General features: G+C 57.3%; 1 protein-coding gene across 3 annotated transcripts; it reads right to left on the reverse strand.

The window, feature by feature from the left end:
* Nucleotides 1-3,988: 3,988 nt before the first annotated feature.
* On the reverse strand, nt 3,989-19,509 carry FTCD (formimidoyltransferase cyclodeaminase). 3 transcript variants are annotated; one of them, XM_059885437.1, is made up of 15 exons: nt 19,373-19,466; nt 18,604-18,787; nt 17,414-17,542; nt 16,538-16,626; nt 16,281-16,460; nt 14,886-15,023; nt 14,663-14,794; nt 13,182-13,259; nt 9,038-9,099; nt 8,561-8,690; nt 8,294-8,455; nt 6,825-6,868; nt 6,513-6,651; nt 5,227-5,322; nt 3,989-4,235 (listed from the first exon to the last, which is right to left on the reverse strand). In XM_059885437.1, exons 1-15 carry the CDS (start codon nt 19,424-19,426, stop codon nt 4,149-4,151), a joined length of 1,704 nt encoding a protein of 567 aa, XP_059741420.1. In that variant the 5' UTR covers nt 19,427-19,466; the 3' UTR covers nt 3,989-4,148. The 3 variants fall into 3 exon arrangements, with proteins under 3 accessions (XP_059741420.1, NP_001192328.1, XP_059741422.1); NM_001205399.2 differs by lacking the exon at nt 13,182-13,259 and having other exon boundaries at nt 19,373-19,509; XM_059885439.1 differs by lacking the exons at nt 3,989-4,235; nt 5,227-5,322 and having other exon boundaries at nt 6,567-6,651; nt 8,233-8,455.
* Between the last annotated feature and the right edge of the window lie 2,071 nt (nt 19,510-21,580).

Here is a 21,580-nt window from a genome sequence, read left to right on the forward strand (position 1 = left end):
GTGGGGTCAGCTGAGCCAAGGCTGTGGGAAAGGAGGGGGAGGCCCTGTGTTTCTAAGCTGACCTCACCCTCACACCCCCCACCACCTGGAGAGACCCCAAATGCCTCACCTCCCAGCCCCTCAACATGGGAGGAAATGGAAAAGGCAGCCAAGGGGTGACCCCCAGAGACGCAGAGAATCAGGAGCAGTGGGCTGGGGGTAGTTAGAGTTAGGGGCAGAGGCCAGTGCGCCAGCAGATGAAAGCGCCCACATCTCCAGGAGGGCTGACAAAAGGAATGATCGTGAGCATCTATTAATACCGCTGCCTCAGAGAAGCAAACAGGAGCAGATGAAGGAGTTGTGAGGGAGCCATGGCACCTCGGGGAGCACAGGACCCTTGGATGTGCCGTTGCGGAGTGCCTTTAAAAACCCACTTGCAGTTCTTCTGAATGCCCCTTGAAAGGAACCCAGTCCCACCCGATACGGCCTGAAGGACCCCTCCCCACCCACTGCGCTGCCCCAGGTGAGCTCACCCAGGCAGGCCCCAGGTGAGCCTCTGAGGCCACTGGGCGCTGGCTCCTCTCCTGTCCCCACACTCCATGCTGCATCCCAGCTCACCTTCTTTCCTGAGTTCACCCCTTGGGGACCTTCCTGGAACTTTCTTTGCATTTGCACACGAACACACATATGTGCTTGCACACACAGACAAGCACACCCACCACACCCTGCTCACACACTGCCCTTGCTGGTTTGATTTGTAGGAGCTTTTCTGTTGGTCAATAGTAACTTCAAATAGGTTCCTGACATTTGCTCTGATTATCATGTCTTTTACCAAAACAGGTTTTTAATTTCCCTATAAAGTATTGGGTTCTCTGCCTTGCTCCAGGAGGACAGACACTGTACATCATTTTCTCTCAATATTCTGTGTGGTTACCTAACAAGTGCATGCATACTTGCTGTTTTTCCCATGTGCATAGCCTGTCTGGAAAGAATTGCAGGGTGTGGTGATGTTTTGAAATTACTTTTACTGGGAATGTCCTGGAAGCCAGAGGCTGCCATAGTAGGAGCAACTGAGGTGGGGAGACCCCGCCCCTGGGAAGGAGCTGGAGGTTGATGGATATTTAGGACTGGACAGACTAGCACCCAACAGAAAAACAGGCTACACATGTGAACAGACCACAGAAAAGGAAATCCATCGTTAACATGACAAGACAGTCAACCTCAGATGTAGCAGAAGTTTGAGGTGTGTTGGGAAGTGTATCTGTCAGCACCTGCTACATAACAACCAGCCACAGTGTCTCATGGTGGGACAGTTGGCATTTACTTCACTCCTGAATCACCCACAGTCACCCTCGGTATCTCTGCCTAAGACTCCAGGGGCTACCTCAGGCCAGCTAACGCCCTGGGGCTGTGGGTCAGTGGGATGCTTAGGCCATGGCTGTGGCTGCTCAGGGACCCTGTTCTCAGGTGAAGGTAAATGGTTCCCAGACAGGCAACAGGTGAGCGCCTCTTCTGACCTGGTTGTTACCATGCTCACCTGCTCTGCCCCTATCCCAGCATCAGAGAGCTGAGGATACACTCTGCTGTCAGCAGTGAGAGCCGGGCTCCTCCAAACTGCCACAGGGCTGCGAGGGAACTGGGGTGCTGAGGCTCAGCTGGGCACCACCCTAGGACAGCCTTGTGCAGGACACACCCGGGGCTGAGAGGGCACACGTGACCCTGCTGACCTGAACATCAGCTCACAGGGAGAACTGAACCTCTTGTGGGAATCATGGGCAGGGTCGTGGTCACCATGGAGTCACCCTAGGGGTGGGGGTCAGGGTCAGGAGGATGCTGTGATGGGGAGATGGCCGCTCAGGACACGCACCTTTCTGAATGTGTCTCATTTTCACAATGAAATGGTAAAGGAAATACAGGGAAAGGACAGGTGAATAAAATATACATTACGTAGGAGTCTCTCTAACCCACTCCAGTCTTCTTGCCTGGAGAATCCCATGGACGGAGGAGCCTGGTGGGCTACATTCCGTGGGGTTGCAAAGAGTTGGACATGACTGAGCAGTTGAGCACAGGAGTCTCTCTAAACACTGATGTGAAAGACCTCGGGGCTAATGCGTTAACTAGAAACAAAAACCAGCATTGATCTGCTCTGTTTAAGTGTCAAGGAATGGAGAACATAAATTCACATGTGTTTGTGTTTGCATAAATCAACACTAAATGGGCACAAAGAGGGAATTCAGCATTTCCTGACGAGGATGGGAAGGGGCTGGTGGGGACGAGGGGGCGGGGCTTCTCTGCGGAATCTCTAAGCAGCCCTGGGTTTAGAACCAGGTGACCTGACGCATTGCCTATTTTGAAAGACCTCAGCCTGCAGACCCATGGCAGCGCCCAGTCCTACAGCAGCTCTGACCCTCACCACCCGCAGCTCCAAGCCTTGTGGATGCTGCCCCCCTGGGGTACCCCCACAGGGCTCCCAGGTCACACCTCTTGCCCTCCTCCACCACCAACTCCCAACACCCCCAGGACCCCGTGGCCCATCCTCCAGTGGGCCGTCATCGTCATCGTCGACTCAGCTCCTGGACCAGAGCTGGCCCAGGTGGGTCTGAGAGGGGAACAGGCAGGAAGGCCAGAGGTCCCCAAGAGGCAGGAGGAAATAAGTGGCGGACATCCTGCCTGGAACTAACAAGTGTGTTTCTTCTTATGGAAATGTTTTTCTTAAGCTATGTTAAGGAAGCTATGTATTTGCTTTAGAATTTGCCTTTCTTCAAAATGGTTCCACCTAAGATTAACTTTTTTTCTTTTTTCAAACCTTGGGCTGATAATGGTTCAACAAACCAGTATTCCCTGTCAATTGTTTTATGGTTGGGGGTTGACACACCTCATGTCATCCTTTCTATTGTGGGAGCGGGGTCTGGTGAAACTCCCTCAGCCTTGAGTTGTCTCTCTTATCTGATTAATAATTTTCTAACAGACATAAAACACCTTGCTAGAAACTAGCAAGGGGGCTCTCTTTTCCTGTCCCCTTCTGATGTCTATGGGCTTCCCTAGTAGCTCAGCTGGTAAAGAATCTGTTTGCTAATGCAGGAGACCCAGGTTCAATCCCCAGGTCAGGAAGATCCCCTGGAGAAGGAAATGGCAACCCACTCCAGTACTATTGCCTGGAGAATTCCATGAACAGAGGAGCCTGGCAGGCTACAGTCCATGGGATCACAAAAAGTCAGACACGACTGTGCGACTTTCACTTTCACTTTTCACTTTCTGATGTTTATGTCAGAAGTTTTCCCTATCTCTATTATGCTTTAAAAGAAACTCTGCTACACAAAAAGCTCCAAGTTGTCAAACCTCGTCTCTGACCCTGGATGGAAATCCTCTCCTCCGGAGGTCACGAGTGCCAGCGTAACACACAGCTCGCAAAAACAACCTTTCAGGTCTGGGTCTCATCCTGTGGCCCCCAGCCCCGGGAATAGGGGGGTGGGCGCTTTCCACCACTTCCCACCCCTCCCTCACCACCCAGGCCCTGCAGAGACCCTCCTGGGACCCCCACCACTGGGCCTGGGCCACTGAGCTTCCACCAAGAGAAGTCAGTGCCCAATGCCTGGGACTCTCTCTCCCGGGACCCCAGGTCTGACACTGCACCCTCTTCCCCCAGAACCCGGGACCTGGCCCACACATCACTTTCCCGTCCTCGGCCGCTTGCTGCTCTCATCTTCTCCTGCCTTGGGAGGAGCTGGCCTGGCCACCCCTCACCTTGGTGGATCCCCCGCCATTCCCTGTCCATCAGGCAGCATGGCCCTCATCCCTCCATGAGATTTGAGGGTCCTACTAAGGGGGCTCAGGCCCCCAGGACCCCGGGTACTCTGTGACCCTGGGTCACCTCATGTTCCACCCCCATTCCCTCCCACTTGTCTCCCCATGTTTGGCACCTCACGAGGTCCCATTCCTGCCACTCAGCTCAGACCTCCCCCAAGCCCCTCATTGGTATCCCACATGCACCCCACATGGACCCCACAGGCACCAGTGTGTCATCACTTTACTGGCACTGCCAACCCCAGCCATGCCCACTCCTCACAGCCCCCTATCCTTGCCCCTCACATCCCCCACATCTGGGCCCCCAGGACGCGTCTGGAGGGGCTGCAAGGGGGAGTGGAGTCCGTCGATTCCCTGCTCAGCCATCACTCCTGCCGGGCCTCCAGCCCGTCCAGCACCAGGGCTGCCTGTCTCTGGGCGTCTTGCAGGAGGCTGGAGATGCGCCGGCGGACCTAAAGACACAGGAGCGCTGTCATCACTGCTCACCTGCCACCCACCCACGGGCCCAGCCTCCCTGCCGGTTCCCTGGGCTATCCACTCTGGGTGGCCCCGAGCCTCTGACCTGGAACTCCAGATCCTCACAGGTCTCTCGTGGGGATGGGGGGGTCCCTCTGTCTTTCCTGACATTTGGGGCCAGCAAGGCCCAGTTCCCACCCTCCCAGTCTCCCTACTTTATCCACCACTGAAGGCGGGGCTGTGTCCTCCAAGCCCAAAGGGCAGTGCTCGAGTGGCTAGTGTATTATCTCAATGCCCTGGGATGGACAGGGCCTTCCCTGATGATGAGCTCAGCTTAGCTACAGAGGCAGGTGGGGACTGGCTGGCCCTACTGCTCCCATTCCCAGTCAGGAAATCGCTTTTTAACAATCATCACAAAATCACAAATACAGGTTGGTGGCCAGGCCTGGGAATGGGGGTTACTGTGGGGCCTCCTCTGGAGTGGCGAGAACGTTCCAGCACTGGATAGAGGTAATGGTCTCACAACCATAGATGTGCCAACTGCCTCTGACTTGTATAATTTAACATAGTGAGTTGCACGTTCTATGAATTCTCCTCCAAAAACAGTAACAGTGAAATTGTCACAAACGCTGAAGCAAGACAATTGCACAGGCCAGCAACTGCTCCCTGAGACCACGTGTTGCTGGTGCTGCAGCCCAGCCCAGCCAGGAGACCTGGCCCTGGCCAGAGCCCCCAGCAGGGAGTGAGGGGGTGCCAGCAGGCACCCAGGCCACCCGCCCCCACAGAGACCCTGAAAGAAGGCCCCAGCTGTCCCCTGAGGCCTGCGTTCTGCAAGACAGGCCTTTACACCCGCAGCAGCTGAAGGACTGTCTCGTCAGACACATCCCTCCCTCAAGGACATGCTAGCCAGGCGCCCCTGGGCCCCACATGTGGGAACCAAGGCAACCTCCAGGCCCCTTGGTGGGCCTGGCATGCGCCCCCACTCACCTGGTCCTTAAACGCGTCATCAGTGACATCCTTCAGGTTGATGAGCACGTTGAAATATGCGCCAAACACACCTGTCTCCAGGGCCTTGGCTGCCACCTGCAATGGCCACGAGGCAGAACCAGCCGGCAGTGATGGGGCAGGCAGCAGGCCTCCCCCTGCCCACTCCTCAGCCCAGGACATAGCCTGGGGGCCTCACGCCTCAACCCTGAAGACGGCAATCTGACCAGTCACTCGAGCAGGAAAGCATCCACACAGCCCTCGGGAGCCCGGAGTCACTGGACAGAAGCCTGGCCCTCTCCAAGGAGGGTCCCAGGGCCCCTGCGCCATCCAGTGCTCAGAGGCCCACCCTCAGCTGACCACCCAGCAGTCCACACCCTGCTGACTTCGGCACTCCAACCCCGCGGCCCAGTGATGCCTCAGGCATAGCCCAGGCTGGAGATGTGCTTAGCCCAGGCTGGATGCATGCTCAGTCACTCAGTGTCCAACTCTTTGTGACCCCATGGACTGTAGCCCACCAGGCTCCTCTGTCCATGGGATAATCCCAGGCAAGAATACTGGAGGGGGCTGCCGTTTCCTTCTCCAGGGGCTTTTCCGGACCCAGGGATGGAACCTGCGGCTCCTCTATTGGCAGGCAGAGTCTTTACCACTGAGCCACCTGGGAAGCCGGGAGCTGGCTACAGGGGGCCTTTAACAACGAGCACAGCATGCTGGCCGCTTACAGGCCCTGAGGGGCCACAGAGATGGGCAGCACATGCTGGGCCAGGAAGACCCAGAATGCAGGAATCATGGCCTCTGTGCTCAGGCGGCTTCTAGAACCTTCTTAACAACTCACAGGCAGCCACCTCCAGGAAAGGAGGGTGCAGTCCTTAGGGCCTGAAGACCAGACACCGAAAACAGGTGTCTCTCTGTAAAGACCATATGGCTGGGGGCCTCGGATCGGGCTGTAGACAAACAGCAATGGGTGTGATGGCCCTTGTCCCAGGCCTCCGTGCAGAGGCTACAGACAGGGCGTGCATGCATTTCTGCGAGCACCTGGGGTTTCTGGGAGAGGGGCCGACAGGGAGGAGGGCGGCTGGGGCCTGAGGGGACAGTCAGAGGTGGACTCTGGAGCACACTCGAGTGTCTGCCTCTGCTGTGTGACCTTGAACAAGATCTTAGCAGAGCCGGCCCTGCAGGCTGAGATGGACCGAGACACCCTGCGAGCGCTCACGTCTGCTGGCTCAGTGAGCAGCTGTGACGCCCACTGACCCTTCACTCTGCACCGGCAGCAGGGCCCTGCCACGTACCTGCAGGTCTGACCTGCAGGCCAGGTTCACACACAGGGCCAGCTCTCGCAGTGCCGGCCACAGTGAGGCCACCGTTTCTGCCAGCGCCAAGGGCACAGCCACCGCCTGCCTCAGCCCCTCCTGCAGGGCGGCCGCACGTCTGTAAGCAAGGGCATTGGCGGTCAGATCCCGGGGCGCCCAGACACTCCCAGTCCCTACCCAATGGCTCCTCGAGGAGCCCACGGAACCAGGCTGGGGACCACAGGGAAATCGTTGTTCAGCCACAGCACACCCGGGGGCGCTGACCAGTACCAGGGATTTCGCTGCACTCACCTGTCCTTGTCCTCAGGTGTGTTCTTGGGCAGCTTTGTCGCTTTCTGCCAGAGCAAGCACAGAAACACAGCGGGGTGAGGGACTGTGACAAGGGGACTGGGAGCTTGGGGAGGGCGGGGGCCTAACACAGTGCCCACCACCTCCAAGTTTGCATCTGTGGATTACAGATGGAGGGCCACCTGTGAGGGACTGGAGAGGGGGCCGGAGGGGAGTGAGGGCTCCAGCACCAGTCTTCCCCACCCACTCCAGGGGAGGCAACTGTGCGACCCCAGAGACCAGCATAAAGGCTCAGGCCGTGTCCCCCGACCCCCGAGGGCGACATACAACGCAGGCCTCCTTCCAGGAAGTATGAAACTGCTCCTCCCACTGCCCCGCCCATGTGAGACGCACCAAGAGGCTCACGCGACCTCCAGGTCGGATGGCCACGTTGTCAGGGGACCTCGGGAGGACCACTCCAGGCACCCCACCCACGCAAGCTCTGCAGGGGCCACCAGGCGGCATCCTTCATGCAGGAAACACACTCACCCCGGGGCGAAAGCCTCCCCCGAGTCACTCACACAGCCATCCACTGAGGCCCAGTGACAGAGGCCAGCTGTCCACCCAGGGGCCCAGGTGCAGACTAGACTCGGCCCAAACCCCGCAGCAGGGCTGACCCATGGCCTCCACCCCAAGCGCGCCCAGAGCACCATCCACCCCCATACCAGGTCTTGCCCCAAGGTGGCTCCGAGCACTGGTGTCGGCCTGGAGCTCACACCTTCCCCAGCAGGCCCTCCTCCCCGGCGGGGTCCAAGCACCCCCCTTCCCTCCTCTCCTGTGTCCCCTGCTGGCTCTGCTCTCACACACACCTGGGGCTTCTTGACCTTGAACTCACACCTCGACCTTCCTGTGAGTCCTCTGACCTCCACCCAGGTCTGACGGACTCCCCTCCTCCAGGCCCTCCCGAACAAGGGAGGTCTGGATCTAGCCTCCCAGCTCCTGGGGCCCTTTCCGTCTGTCGCTGAACTGTCTTCTCTGATCGCTGACACTGTGACTGACTGTGTTACCATGTAAAGATTTCTGTTCCCACACTTTTGGGACCAGAGCTCTTCCCTGAGGACCTGGTCTTCCTCCAGCATCTGTGGGTCTGGGTGTCGGCCCATCAGCAGGACGCAGGGAGCTGGGCAGGGGGATGCTGAGCCTGGCTGACCCTCAAGGCAGGTGTCCTCCTCTCCCCCGTCCCCCAGCCCTGCAGAGACTCCGACCTGGGGTCACACCTGCTGGGCTCAACCCAAGAGCAGCCAGACCACTGTCCCCTCCCTCCAGGCCCCCTGGTCTCCAGACGTCTGTGCTAATGGCAGTCTGCCCCTCACCCCCATGACCTTGGACCACCTTTCTCTCCTCTGGAGACCCCCCATCACTGTCCACTGACCCCACTGTCCCTCAGGTCCTCCTTCGTAGGGCCAGTGGACACGGCCCGCCTGCACACACACCAGGTAGGCCTCAAAGGCCCGGGCGTCGGCGTCCACCATCGCAGTCAGCTCAGCCACGGCGGCGCGGAAGGGCGGGATCAGGCGGCGCATGGTCACGTCCAGGTGCTCGAACTGGCGCCGCCCATAGGTCATCAGGCCGGCCATGGAGGCCAGGGCGGCGCCCTGGGGAGAGCGCGCTGATCATGGGACCAGCCCCGGGCCGGGCTCCCCCACCCCCGCCGCCCACCCCACCGCCCACCCCACCTCCTCGCCCCGGGCCCCACTCACCATGGCTGCACTGGCTGCGGCCACAGAGCCGCCCCCCGGGGCTGCCGAGCGGGCACCCACGGCCCGGATGAAAGCGCGCAGGGGCTGGTCCACCAGGCTTTGCTCGGGCCCGTCCTGGGGGACCAGGTACCTGCGAGGCAGGGGCGGTCAGGGGGGCCAGGGTGGGGGTGGGCTAGGGTCTATGTCGGAGGGTCCTTGGTCATTACTTCTAGGCTAGAAAGGTGGGACTGGCAGGGGCGGGGGCGGGGGCGGTCCCTGGCTCGCAACAGCACAGGGAAGGGGATATGGGCCCTGTTTGCAGAGCAGCCACCCCGAAAGCAGCTGTGACCAGTCAGGAGCTGTGTGAGGACCGAGTGGGACCTGTTGGGGCCTCACTGGGCCCCCCAACAAGCCCCCAGCCCTACACTTAGTGATGGAGCAGAGCTCTGGACAACCGAGGGGGTCTCTGCACAGGGGTGGGGGTTGGGGGCTGCTCACTCGATGATCCGCTCCTTGGGGTTGAAGGGGGACAGGGAGTCCAGGCCCAGCCGGTTCACCACCTGGAAGAGGGCCTGGTGACTGGGGTTCCCCTTGAGCCCAGGTCCCACCCCTGCCACCTGTGGGGGTGCTCCCTGGCCCTGGTGTGGAGCTTGCAGGGACACAGCTGCCATACACACACACACACACACACACACACACACACACACACACACCAGCAGCCCTGCAGACAGAAGCCCTTCGAGGCAGGTGCCCTGCCCTGGACTCCACCCACTGCATTGCCCCAGGGAGACCCGGGCCCAGTGTGACCCGTCCTCCCCACTCGAGAGCCTGTGCTGGAAAGGGGCCGAGACAACTGCCTCCTGGATGGGGTTCCAGCTCCTGGGAGTCAGTGGCTCTGGCTCTCAAAGGCCCAGAGCTGCGTGAGCAGCCCAGCTATGACCCTTGATGTGTGACAAAAAGTGAAGTTTACCCAACTTCAAAACAAAGTTGGAAATATCCTTTTGATGAAAGGAATTCCCCATATCAGAGAGGAATTTCTTTCACCTAAAGATGCTTTAAGGACACATCATGGTGCTGATGCTGGCAACACAGTCCCAGCCCCTCTGAGCCACATGGGGACACATTCTACGCGGAACAGAAAGCGATGAGTACGGGACAAGTTGAGAGCCAGGGATGGCCCGAGGTCTCCCGGAGGATGCTGCAGAAAACCTCAGAAAGAGGAACAGAACTGTCAGAATGGACTTTAGCACCCACAAGCCTGGAAGAAAGTAAAGGAAACCATCCACGGCCAGAAGTGCCCAGAAGCTCTCCCTGCCCTGGAGCTGGGTTCACCCGGAGACGCCTGAGCCATCTCTCAGGAGCAGGGGTCAGACGGGAGACCCCTGGAAGACAACATCTCCAAGGATGAATTTGGGGAGAGCCACCCTTCACAGGAAAGTCTCAGTCTTTCCAGTCTGAGACTTACGTTTGGTGGAGCCCCCAGATGGTGAAGCCCCAGAAAATATCTTTCCTGGGAATTGTAACCTGAGAGGGAGAGAGGCCACGGCTCACCCAGAATTCTCCTCTGTGTGGCTCCAAAGCCCAAACAAGAGGCTCATCTACAGGGCGCAAGCACCTGCCTGAGGCAACACGAGTTTAAACCAGTGACCAAGAATTCAGGAAGATCCCCTGGAGCAGGAAACGGCAACCCACTCCAATATTCTTGCCTGGAGAATCCCACGGTCAGAGAAGACTGACGGGCTACAGTCAGGGGGTCGCACAGAGTCGGACATGACTGAGCAACTAGGCATGACCAAGAAACCACAGAAGAAACCCAGGCGCACAGCCCGAACTCCCAAAGCACCAGAAAAAGCATCACTACGCGTGTCATGTGATATCAGCAGGCATGATAGTTTGGAGAGCCAGACCTTCAAAGAATGCAGATCTCAGAACTTCCAGATAAAGAATATAAAATACTATGGTTTAAAGAAGCAATAGAGAGCATCAAACATGTTAATAAACGATAAATAGATGTGGGAGAGGTGAAAGTGGAAAAAGGATGGAGGAGGGAGATTCTTGAGGCTGGATTTCAAGAAGCACAAAGTATTTACATGTCTTCAACTGTCGCCCCAGGGAGTGCTTATTAACAACAATAGGAAAAATAGGAACACCACAGTGATAACTCTGGGTTGGAGATACCACTTCAACAAGGGGACCCAGGTAGCAAACGCCCTGAGGGGGACACCCCATCACTTCTGTGCTGCTCTTGCCAGAAACACACAAGCATGCCCAGCCCTGAGAAAGATCAGACCAGCACCCAGCAAGCAGTGCTCACAGCCCATCATGGTCAAGGAAGGACAGGGAGAACTGGGGCCCTGGTCCAGATTAAGGGCCATAAAAGACAAGGCACGTGGACCCACTCCTGGTCTGGGGTGGAGCCAGGAGAGGGAGACACTGACATGATTTGATAACAGTCTGCAGATTAGAGCAGATCGTACTGTGCTGAATTTCCTGATTTTGATCATTGCACTGTGGTTATATAACAGAATGTCCTTGATCTAGACAAATACACTCTGAATAAACGAGGCATAAAGGGCACAGTGTCTTCAGTCTACTCTGAAATGGTCCAGAAACAAGTGTGATTGTGCATGACTGTAGAGAAAGAGAGATACAGAAAATGATGCAAAATAACAGTAGGTGAATCTGGAGGGAATAAAGCAACTCCTGATACTATGTGCGGACCTCTTCCGTGAGCAAGAATTACATCAAAATAAAGTGACACAGAACTTTGTAATGGCCAGAAAGAGAACAAACCCAGCTATAAAGTACATAAGTGATTAAGAAGTGAGGCCTGAGAAAACCACAGCAAATGGAGAGGGGGGAAATGGAGAGAAAGTATAGAAAAAAACAGGATATATGGAAGAAGAAAATGCTACCATGGAGTGACTGTGTCTGCAAAGTGAAAGAACCAAACACTGAATCAAAAATATTAAATAAAATATTCCTGAAACTGAACAAGAATGAATCTGTAAATCACACAGAACCCTGCTCTAAAGAAAAACTGATGCAGAATAATCAACACTAAGACATATATGGCAGAGTTACTGAATTTCAAGGATAAAGACAGTTTGTCAAGCACCAGGGAGAAAGAACCGGTCAGCAGGGGTGTGGAAGTCACCAGGCGGCCGTAGACTCCACCACCATACACACAGCAACATTTACTCCAAAGGGGCCAAGATGTGCCTGCAACATCCTCAGGAGAAAAACAAGCGACTGGAGGTGTTGGTTCTCCTTTGTTGTTGTTGTTGTTTAGTTACTAAGTTGTGTCTTTGCAACCCCGTGGACCTCCAGGACCCACCAGGCTCCTCTGTCTATGGGATTTTCCAGCAAGGATATTGGAGTGGGTGGCCATTCCCTTCTTCAGGGGATCTTCCTGACCCAGAGATCCAACCCGTGTCTGAGTCTCCTGCATTGTCACGTGGGTTATTTACCACTGAGCCACCAGGGAAGCTCTTTGATTGTCCTACTGTTTTAAAAGAATAAAGTCACACAGACATTCCCAAACACACCAGAACCTACAGAATAAAGCCCCCCTGAGCCTTTCTTCAAAAACCTGCTTGTCTGTGAAATGTAGGCAACAGAGAAAGGACGGAGATGCACAGTGACTCACTTAAGCACAGAACCAAGCTTAAATATCCATGTATATTTAATTCATGTGATGTGGTTACAGAAGGTAAGTGGTATACTTCGGACAATGTACAAATAACGACTAAGCAGTTTAAGTCTGGACCAGCAATGACAGCTCACACAGTGCACTGATTTTCTTGTCTTTCTTCACCAAGAGTCAAGAGACATTCTAACACCGATTAAGAGCTAAAGGAGTGAGTATACTGTGCAACCTTGGAAAGTTAACCACCGAGAACTAACAAATGAATTCAGCGAGGTAGCAGGATGCAAAGTCAACCCACAAAGATCAGTGCATTTCTGAACACTGACAATGAACACTGAAGAACAAATTACAAAAACAATTCCGTTTTCAGTAGCAGCCAAAAAAAAAAAAAAAGAAACACTCAGGGATTAATTAACTTCACCAAGGAGGTGAAAGACTGCAATGAGACCTACAAAACATGCTGAAAGGAACTAAAGACACTGAAGGGGGCACAGCCCAAGTCCAGGGCGGGAAGACGGTGCTGTGACATGGAGCACTGCCGGTGACTGGCAGGGACAGTGTGAGTGATACCTTTCTGACAGTACCTTTCAGAGAAACTGGAAACCCCATCCTGGATGGCGGTGATGGCCGCACAACTTTATAAACGTCCTTAACACCACTGACCAGCACGCTTAAATATGGCTAAGATGGGAAATTTTATGTCATGTGTATTTTACCATAATTTTAAAAGCTGAAAAAATATTTAAAAGAACCAACTCCCTAAAAAAAAAAAAATGACACAGCTCTAAAAAACCAGGAACTAGAGAAGGGAGATGGAGAAGGCAATGGCACCCCACTCCAGTACTCTCGCCTGGAAAATCCCATGGACGGAGGAGCCTGGTAGGCAGTAGTCCATGAGGTCTCTAAGAATCGGACACGACTGAGCGACTTCACTTTCACTTTTCACTTTCATGCATTGGAGAAGGAAATGGCAACCCACTCCAGTGTTCTTGCCTGGAGAATCCCAGGAGCAGCGGAGTCTATTGGGCTGCCGTCTATGGGGTCGAACAGAGTCAGACACGACTGAGGCGACTTAGCAGCAGCAGCAGAGAAAGGAGAAAAGATGGGGGTAAACATCGAGAGTTACTTTCTCATGTGCACAGCAAGCAGCCTGCAGATCACAGACCTCAAGGTTCACAGACAGTGAGTTTTGGACAAATTTTGTAGCAACGCTGCTTCAAACAAGTCTATAGGCGCCCTTTTTCCAACAACATTTGCTCACAGTGTGTCTCTGTGTCACATTTTGGTAATTCTCACAGTATTTCAAACCCTCCACCAGCATTAAAATCACAACTCTCTGAAAACTCAGAAGAAGGTTAGCTTTTTTTTTTTTTTTTAGCAATAAAGTACTTTTAAGTATGTGCACAGTTTTTTTAGACACAATGATATTGCACACTTAACAGACTATAGTCTAGTATGAATATAACTTTTATATATACCAGGAAACCAGAAAATCATGTGAGTGGCTTTATTGGGATATTTGATTTATTTGCAATGGCCTAGAACTGAATATCTTTGTGGTACCTGAACTGATAAAAATTGACAAATCACATTGATACATTTAGATAGAGTTTAACTTAATAAATCAAAAATGGAGATGAATACGTTAAGTTACGGGCTTTCCCGATGACTCAGCAGTAAAGAATCCACCTGCAATGCAAAAGACCCAGGAGATGTGGTTCAATCCCTGGGTTGGGAAGATCCCCTGGAGGAAGGCATGGCAACCCACTCCAGCATTCTTGCCTGGAGAATCCCCAAGGACAGAGGAGCCTGGTGGGCTACCGTCCATGGGGTCACAGAGCTGGACACAGAGTTGCATACACACATTATATTGCCTCCATGTAACCGGAAGGAAACCACATCCTCTCTGCCTAAAAACAGGACCAAAGCAAGTCCAAGCATATCTGCTAGATTAGTAAATACAAAAGGATAAACCCAACAACCAAAAGACAAAAACTCTCAGAGAAATCCAGTCATGTGCTCATTTTAAGAAATACCTTCAAAACAGAACCACCCTGAGGCCAGAGCAACAGGATGGCAAAAGCTGGCTACCGCCAGAGCTGGCTAGAGGGACCCAGGACCACAGGAACCACGTGCTGAATAGCCCACGGAGGCTAGACTCACATCCCCAAATCTGGACGGGTCAGGACCAGAGGAGGGGCAAGTCCCTCCATCCGACTGAGCCCAGGCACCCCCTCTCACAGAAGTTTCACAAGACTGAATATATTTTAGGTCATAGAGAAAACCCCAACAGTATCTACCAAGTGAAAAATGTGATCTCGACTTGCAGACACAGACAATAAAACAAAGAAGGAGAAGTAGGAGGCCACATGGACAGGAACCCGGGCCTGGGGAGCAGGTACCTGGAGCAGCCGCCCTGCTCTCAGGACCCCCAGCCCCCCAGCTCCAGCCCCACCCGCACGGGCCCTGCCCACCAGCCTGAGCCGCTGCTCCTCCTCCAGGAGGAACAGATTCTCCTGCTCGCAGTAGAAGGTGGCCGCATCCAGCAGGGCTTTCAGAGGCACCAGGCCCACCAGCTGCGAGCCCACCACTGGGAGGCTCAGCTCCTGCAGAGGGCAGAGAGCAGAGGTCGGAGATCGAGGCATCAGTGCCCAGGCAGCTGGGTTTGGGAATATGGGGAGGACCTGCCCCGCTCACCTGGGCTTCTCTGCAGGTCTCCTCATAGACGGTGTGCAGCCCTGTGACTTCAAAGTCCAGGAGGTTCATGGACACCTGAGCCAGGTTCTTCTCATCCAGGTACCAGCCGATGCCCTGCACCTTGCTCAGGCGTCCTGGCTGCGGAGGACAAGGCTTACCCAGCCCGGCCCTGCCTCTCCTGGCACCCCGCACTGACAGTCCCCTCCCCCTGCATCCCCTCAGCTGGCCCAGGGTCTCCCTTCTGCCCCAGACACAGGGACAAGGCAGGCCGTGGCCTGAAAACTGTGCCGTGTGGCTGGTCTCCTCCTCGCCTTGCTCTCCCGGCCTCTCATCTGAGCATGGGAGGGGCCTGCCCACCACCAGAAGCAGAGCCCCCAACAGCGGCTCACCCCACACAGGGTCCAGGCTCAGACCAGGCCCTGCTGCCTGGCCAGCATTCCACCCACGTCCTTGTCCTGGGCCTGGCTCCTTCCTCCCATCCCACCCCTGCCCCAGAGGCCAGCTTGCAGCCCTTGCTCCTTGGGGCACTCACTCCCCCTCGGGGGGGACCTCTGACTTCTGACCTCAGCAGAGCACAGAGAAGGACTGGGGAGTTGCCATGCTTTTGTGCTGTGCTTGCCGATGGCTGAGTGTTCGGGAAAGAAGCCAGGCCCAGGTCTCTGGGGGTGGAGGCTGACAGGTGAGGAGCAGGGCCTCCTTCACAGGTGTGTCTTTGTCTACCTGTGTCCAACGAAAAGTTTCTGCAGAAGTGGTGCTCAAATTAGGTGGGAGTTCCTGTAACAGACTTAGTGGATCCGGGCACCTGGGGTACCTGGGGATACCTGGGGCTCAGGAATGCCTGTTTTCCTATCAGCATGGAAATGCTGCAGTATGTTGGCCACAGCTGTAGACCTGCTGCTTCCATGGAAAATGTCCTTAAAGACCTGTTGCTGCTGCTGCTGCTGCTAAGTCGCTTCAGTTGTGTCCGACTCTGTGCGACCCCATAGACCACAGCCCATCAGGCTCCCCCATCCCTGAGATTCTCCAGGCAAGAACACTGGAGTGGGTTGCCATTTCCTTCTCCAATGCATGAAAGTGAAAAGTGAAAGTGAAGTCACTCAGTTGTGTCCGACTCTTATCGACCCCATGGACTGCAGCCTACCAGGCTCCTCTGTCCATGGGATTTTCCAGGCAAGAGTACTGGAGTGGGGTGCCATTGCCTTCTCCGAAAGACCTGCTCCCGAACCTCAAACCCTGGAACCCTCACCCTGCCAGTCCCACACGGCATGGACACCGAAGTGGGCAGGACCTGTGGCCAGTGGGTCCACACATGGTGCCCAGCCTTGACCCTCTCTGGGAGCCCTCGAGATGCAACAGGGACGGGCCAGGCCTCATGGGACTGCAGGTGCCGCCTACCTGGTCCTTCCCACGACCCTGCTCACGGAGATTGAGGGCGATGCGGTGCGCCTGCTCCTTGGTGCTGAGCAGGTTGATGTTGAATGCCAGGAGGAACTTCCGTGCCCCTGTGGCGGTGGCCCCCCAGCTGGGAATGAAGGAGCTGGGCCCGAAGTCGGGTGCCCACTCCGCCTGCTTGAGCTGTGGGGAGACGGGCGGGTGAGGGAAGGGGGGAGGAGGGCCCAGCCCAGACCGCCCCCTGATGAGGGGCACGGCACCTTCTCAGGGAGGGCCTCGTACTCCCCGGCCCGGATGGCTGGCAGGGACTGGCGGCTGGTCATCCGTGCCGCCTCACCATAGAGGTACACTGCAAAGGGACCTGGCAAGTCAGGCCCCCGGCGGCGAGCATTGCAGGACCCCGTTCCTGCAGCTCCGTCTTGCTGGCAGCCCCCATCTCTGTGCCCCGTCGAGTGGGTGTGGGTGGTCCCTGATGGGCACTCTGTATGGGCAGGAACCCTCCTCTGCCCACCCAGGGGCAGGGCAGCCCCACCCCCACTGCCCAGGCTCTGATGCCCCAGAAAAAGCCATTGTCCACCCACAAGAGTTGGGAGCAGGCACTCGGGTCTGGAAGGATATTCATGTTTCTCTCCAAAGTGCATTTTCACTGAACAAAACATGGAATGTGGAGGAGAGAAAACAAAGCTCACCGCCAGCTCCCGACACCCGCACGAGACAGGAGACCCATGCCCAAGTCGGCCCATCGGCCCACAGGCAGGGCCCGGACCTGCAGCTGGCCTCTCAGGTGTCCACCTGTTGTGTGTGCTGGGCTTGCCTTGATTTAATTCCCCAAAGAGACTGTTAAGGGCTTTCTGTCTGTCCATCTTGCTCAAGCCCTTCACGGAGCCACTACTCAAGCCCACTGCCAAGCAAGGCTGAGAGTCTGCCAGCTCCCTGACGGCTGGGACCCTGTCCCCACAGGTTCTCATCACAGGAGAAGGGGGACATACTCCTACCTGTCAAAAACCGGCATGGTAGGGTTTTTTTCCCTTAAAATTTGCATTTTTAAGGATGTAAGAGCAGAGACCCTCACAGGGTGCCTGGTGCTGCTGCTGTTGAGCTGAGGTGAGGAGGGGCCGCCCGCCCTGGGCTCTCACCTGGCACACCCAGCTCCTCTGCCAGCCGCTGGCCAAAGGCCTGGGCACACAGCACACACTCGTCCATGGTGACGCCCCTCACTGGGATGAAGGGGCACACGTCCAGGGCACCCATCCGGGGGTGCTCCCCTACACAGAGATGGGGCTGAGGAAGGGGGGCCTAGGTGCAGAACACCGCCCTCCGGCTCCTTCTGCGCACATTCAGACTGACCACAGGGCCCCAGAGAAGCAGACTGAGCACTGTGGCCTGTCAGTGGCTAACCCCTCCCCCTCCCTAGCTACCATCTGCGCTCTCAGGGAGTGGATTCCTCCACCCTGCTGCCCTACAGGGTGTCCTCAGAAGCCGAGTCCCACTGCAGGCCAGCAGCCCACGGCCAGACGGCAGCCCTACGCCCCCTCCCCCCAGGCGGCTCCCTAGATGGCAGCCCCACGCCCCCTCCCCCCAGGCAGCTCCCCAGACGGCAGCCCCACGCCCCCTCCCCCAGGCAGCCCCCCAGATGGCAGCCCCACGTCCCCTCCCCCAGGCGGCCCCCCAGATGGCAGCCCCATGTCCCCTCCCCCAGGCAGCCCCCCAGATGGCAGCCCCACATCCCCTCCCCTCAAGCAGCCCCCCAGATGGCAGCCCCACGTCCCCTCCCCCAGGCAGCCCCCCAGATGGCAGCCCCACATCCCCTCCCCTCAAGCAGCCCCCTAGATGGCAGCCCCACGTCCCCTCCCCCCAAGCAGCCCCCCAGATGGCAGCCCTAAGTCCCCTCCCCCCAGGCAGCTCCCCAGATGACAACCCCACGTCCCCTCCCCCCAGGCGGTCCCCCAGATGGTAGTCCCACATCATCCCCTCCCCCAGGCAGCTTCTCTGAGATAAAGCCTCGGTTGCCCTTCACCAGTTGGAATCACTCATGAATTCCCTCCCACTCTGTGAGAGGCCAGAGACCTTGCCCTTTGACCAGTTCCCCATGTGTCCATTGACCTTTGACACTGCCGCCCAAAGAATGTGTTTGGTTTGTGGGCTGTTGACAGATAGGGCTCTGTCCCCCATACCCAGGGCCCGTGCAGAGTGTGAGCACCTTGCTGCCGGCCACTCTTGGGCCCCTGAAATGTAAACGGGGTCAAAGGAGCATCCAGCGAGCCTGTTGGCCCCTTGTCCTCTGCAAGTCCTGAGCGCAAGGCAGGCCGCCCTCCCCCGCCCTCACCTCTGTGCCGGCTCATGTCGATGAGCCGGTGGGCAGTGCGGGCGGCATTCAGGGCCCCCTCCACCACGTCCTCAGGGCGCCCCACGAAGGTGTAGACAGTGCGGTTGGTGGAGGGGCCGGCGTCCACGTCCAGCAGCGTGCAGCCCGGGGTCTGGGCCACTGCTCGAGCGATGGCATCAATCACCTGGGTGTGAAGCCGGGCCTGCGCCTCCGTCTCCCCGAGAGGAGGAGGGCACAGGAGCTGCTGGGGCCCAGTCTGTCCTGCCCCCACCCAGACACAGGGCCAAGAGCTGGCTCTCGGCATCTGGGAACAGCGACAGGCAGCCCCATGGGGAGAAACTGAGGCAGGGAGCAGAACTGGGTGGGGGGCTGCCAGGGCCCCTAGAAGGTGACTACAGGCCAAGGTCACAGAGGGTCGGGGCCCCGGCCTCCAGGCTGCCCAGAAGCTCCTGAGGCAGTAGGAAGGCCTGCCCAGTGCTCTGTGACTTGTTTCCTGCAGATAACCTGGGGATAAGGACAGGTGGGGGAGGGGAGACTGTGCCCCACACAAGGACCCTCAAACAGCTGTGTGGGTCAGCCTTCCGGTGCTCCACCATCACCCGAGAAGCCAAACGACCTGCCCAGACCTGGACCAGGACCCCTGACTTGTTGCCCACCCGCTGCTCCTTCCTCACCCTTTCCAGAAAAGACAGTCCCCAGGCTCCAGCCCAAGCCCTGCCCTCCTGGCCCCAAGCCCCCTGCACTGTCCTGGCCACCCCCAGGCCCTCACCTCCTGATTGTTCCCCTCTGAGAAGTTGGGGACACATTCCACCAGCCGGGACATGGTCCAAACCCTGACCCAGACGCTCCTTGCACCAGCCGAGGTGGGAAGGAGGCTGGCGGGGCCTTTATTCCCCAGTCAGGGCCCTCCCTGCGCCAGGCTTCTTATTAACTGGGCAGATGGGGGAGGGGCAGAGCCAGGACCCTGTGGCGGCCAGTAAAGGAGAGGCTGGAGGGGAGGACCGAGACCTCTGCCCAGGTGAGTGTGGGCTCCCCTGAAAGAAGTACTGGACTCCTGGGGGAAAGTCCTCAGCAGGTTACAGCCTCAGGTTACCCCAGGCTCCAGGCCCAGTTGGGCCCAGGGCCCCCTGGTGACCCTCTGGATGACCCTCCTGGCAGCTATTTCTTCATGAACAACTGAGCCTCAGGGCCACAGAGGGAAAAGAGGGACTGTGTGTGAGGCCCTGGGCCTGGCTCTCAGCAGAGGTCAGCACAGCTGGCTGGCAGGAGGGTGGGTATTGGCTGGGAGGGGCGGGGAGTGCAAGCCCATGGCACTGGGGAGGGGCAGGCAGGTGAGGCCCAGCTCCCTATCCCACTGAGGCCAGAGGATCCCCACAAGGGGCCACGTACCCCCAGGTCAGCAGCACAGGGCCCTGAGCCGAGAGGGCCACCTCAGGTCAATGCCATCTTGAAGTCCTTCATGATTTTTGAACTGGGGGTGGTGCTGTTTCCCTTCTGCAAAGGCCCACCCATCACATGGTCACCCTGGCAGCACATGGACCCCCGCAGGCCCCTCCCAAGAGCAGCCCACACCATCTGTGTTTCTCCTGGCATTGGGTACCCCACATGGCCTTTGGGGTGATCAGGTCCAAGGCCACTTCACCCCTCTCACAGTCACCACGGGGCCAGGAGAGGAGATACCCAGGTCTTTCAGGCCCCCAGCTGTCTGGGCAGTTGGAAGCCCACCCCTCTAGCCGCTGCTCATGGGAACTGGAAGAGGGAGAAGGGGCTGGGGAGCCCAGAGACCCTGCAGGCTGGGGGCAGGCCCGTCCTGTGCAGCTACAGCTCCCGGGTGACTGTGGGTGAGTGTGGGTGACCGGCCATCGCACATGGTCCCAATGCAAGCCCCAGCACCACCTGGCCCTCACCCCAGCACGGCCTAGAGCCAGGGTCTTTACAGAGGTGATGAGGTTAAAATGTGGTCACTAAGGCGGGTCCTAATCCTGTAGGACTGCCATCCTTATGAGAAGATGAGACCAGAGAAGCACAGGGAGGATGACATGTGAGGACACTGGGCAGAGACAGCTGTCTGCAGGCCAAGGAGGCAGGCCACAGAGGAACCAGCTCTGTGGCACCCCCATCTCAGGCTTCAGCCTCCAGAATTGTGAGATGATAAATGTCTACTGTTCAAGCCGCCCCATCGGTGGTGTTGTTACAGCACCCGAGCTGTCTGAGGCAGGGGTCTGAGGAGCTGGGGCATCTGGGACACGCCAGGCTGTGGGAACAAGGGACAGGCATTCTGGCACCTTCATTCTCCTACCTATGGCAGAGGAGGAGCCAGGGAGGGGCCGGTCGCAGGGCTTCAGAGGGCCACCTGCCCTCTCTAGGCCTCAGGAGAGATGGGGGGTGGTGTGGAAGTTGGGGGGCAGAGGGCTGTGTGTCCTATGGAGATGGGTCTGGCCCAGGGCTTGGGCACAGCTGGGAATGCAAGATGCACAGAGGGGACCCAATGTGATGCCAAGACCAGTTCTGGGGGGCAGTTTTGAGACATTAAAAGTGCTGGCAGGTGCTAAAAATATCTCCTGAGGAGGGGACCCTGGAAAGCTCCACTATTTACAGGGAAAGCGATCTCATCAGTCAGTGCCCCGATGCTGGTTTCTGTGACCACCCCACAGCCAAACAGACCAGGGCTCGGAGGCCAGAACCCGGCAGGAAGAGCCCAGCCCACACCGGCTTCCGTCCAGGGGCTCCGGCTGCCGGGAATCCTCTCGCAGGTAAACTCCCAACAGGGACGCCCACACGGCTGCACACGGGCACCTGCTTTAAAGCTCTGCTGCTGTCTTGCTGTCCCTGGCTTTGAACAAGGGGCTGTGTCTTCACGTTGCCGCGGACTCTGCAGCTGTCCTGTCCGCGGCTGAACCCTGGCCCCAGGCCCTGCCCTCCAGGGAGACCCCCACGGGGACCCGCCGCAGGCCCTCAAAGAGCAGCGGTAAAGGAG

Source organism: Bos taurus, chromosome 1 (assembly GCF_002263795.3).
Source record: "Bos taurus isolate L1 Dominette 01449 registration number 42190680 breed Hereford chromosome 1, ARS-UCD2.0, whole genome shotgun sequence".
In the NCBI taxonomy this organism is placed as follows: Eukaryota; Metazoa; Chordata; class Mammalia; order Artiodactyla; family Bovidae; genus Bos; species Bos taurus.

Excerpts from the sequence above, each read along its gene's own strand:
- FTCD (XM_059885437.1), bottom strand. The coding sequence starts at position 19,426 with ATGTCCCGGCTGGTGGAATGTGTCCCCAACTTCTCAGAGGGGAACAAT. Across the intron at positions 14,795-14,885 it reads AGACCTGCAGAGAAGCCCAG|GAGCTGAGCCTCCCAGTGGT; the intron begins GTGAGCGGGGCA and ends TGCCCTCTGCAG. Across the intron at positions 6,652-6,824 it reads ACACCTGAGGACAAGGACAG|ACGTGCGGCCGCCCTGCAGG; the intron begins GTGAGTGCAGCG and ends CCTTGCTTACAG.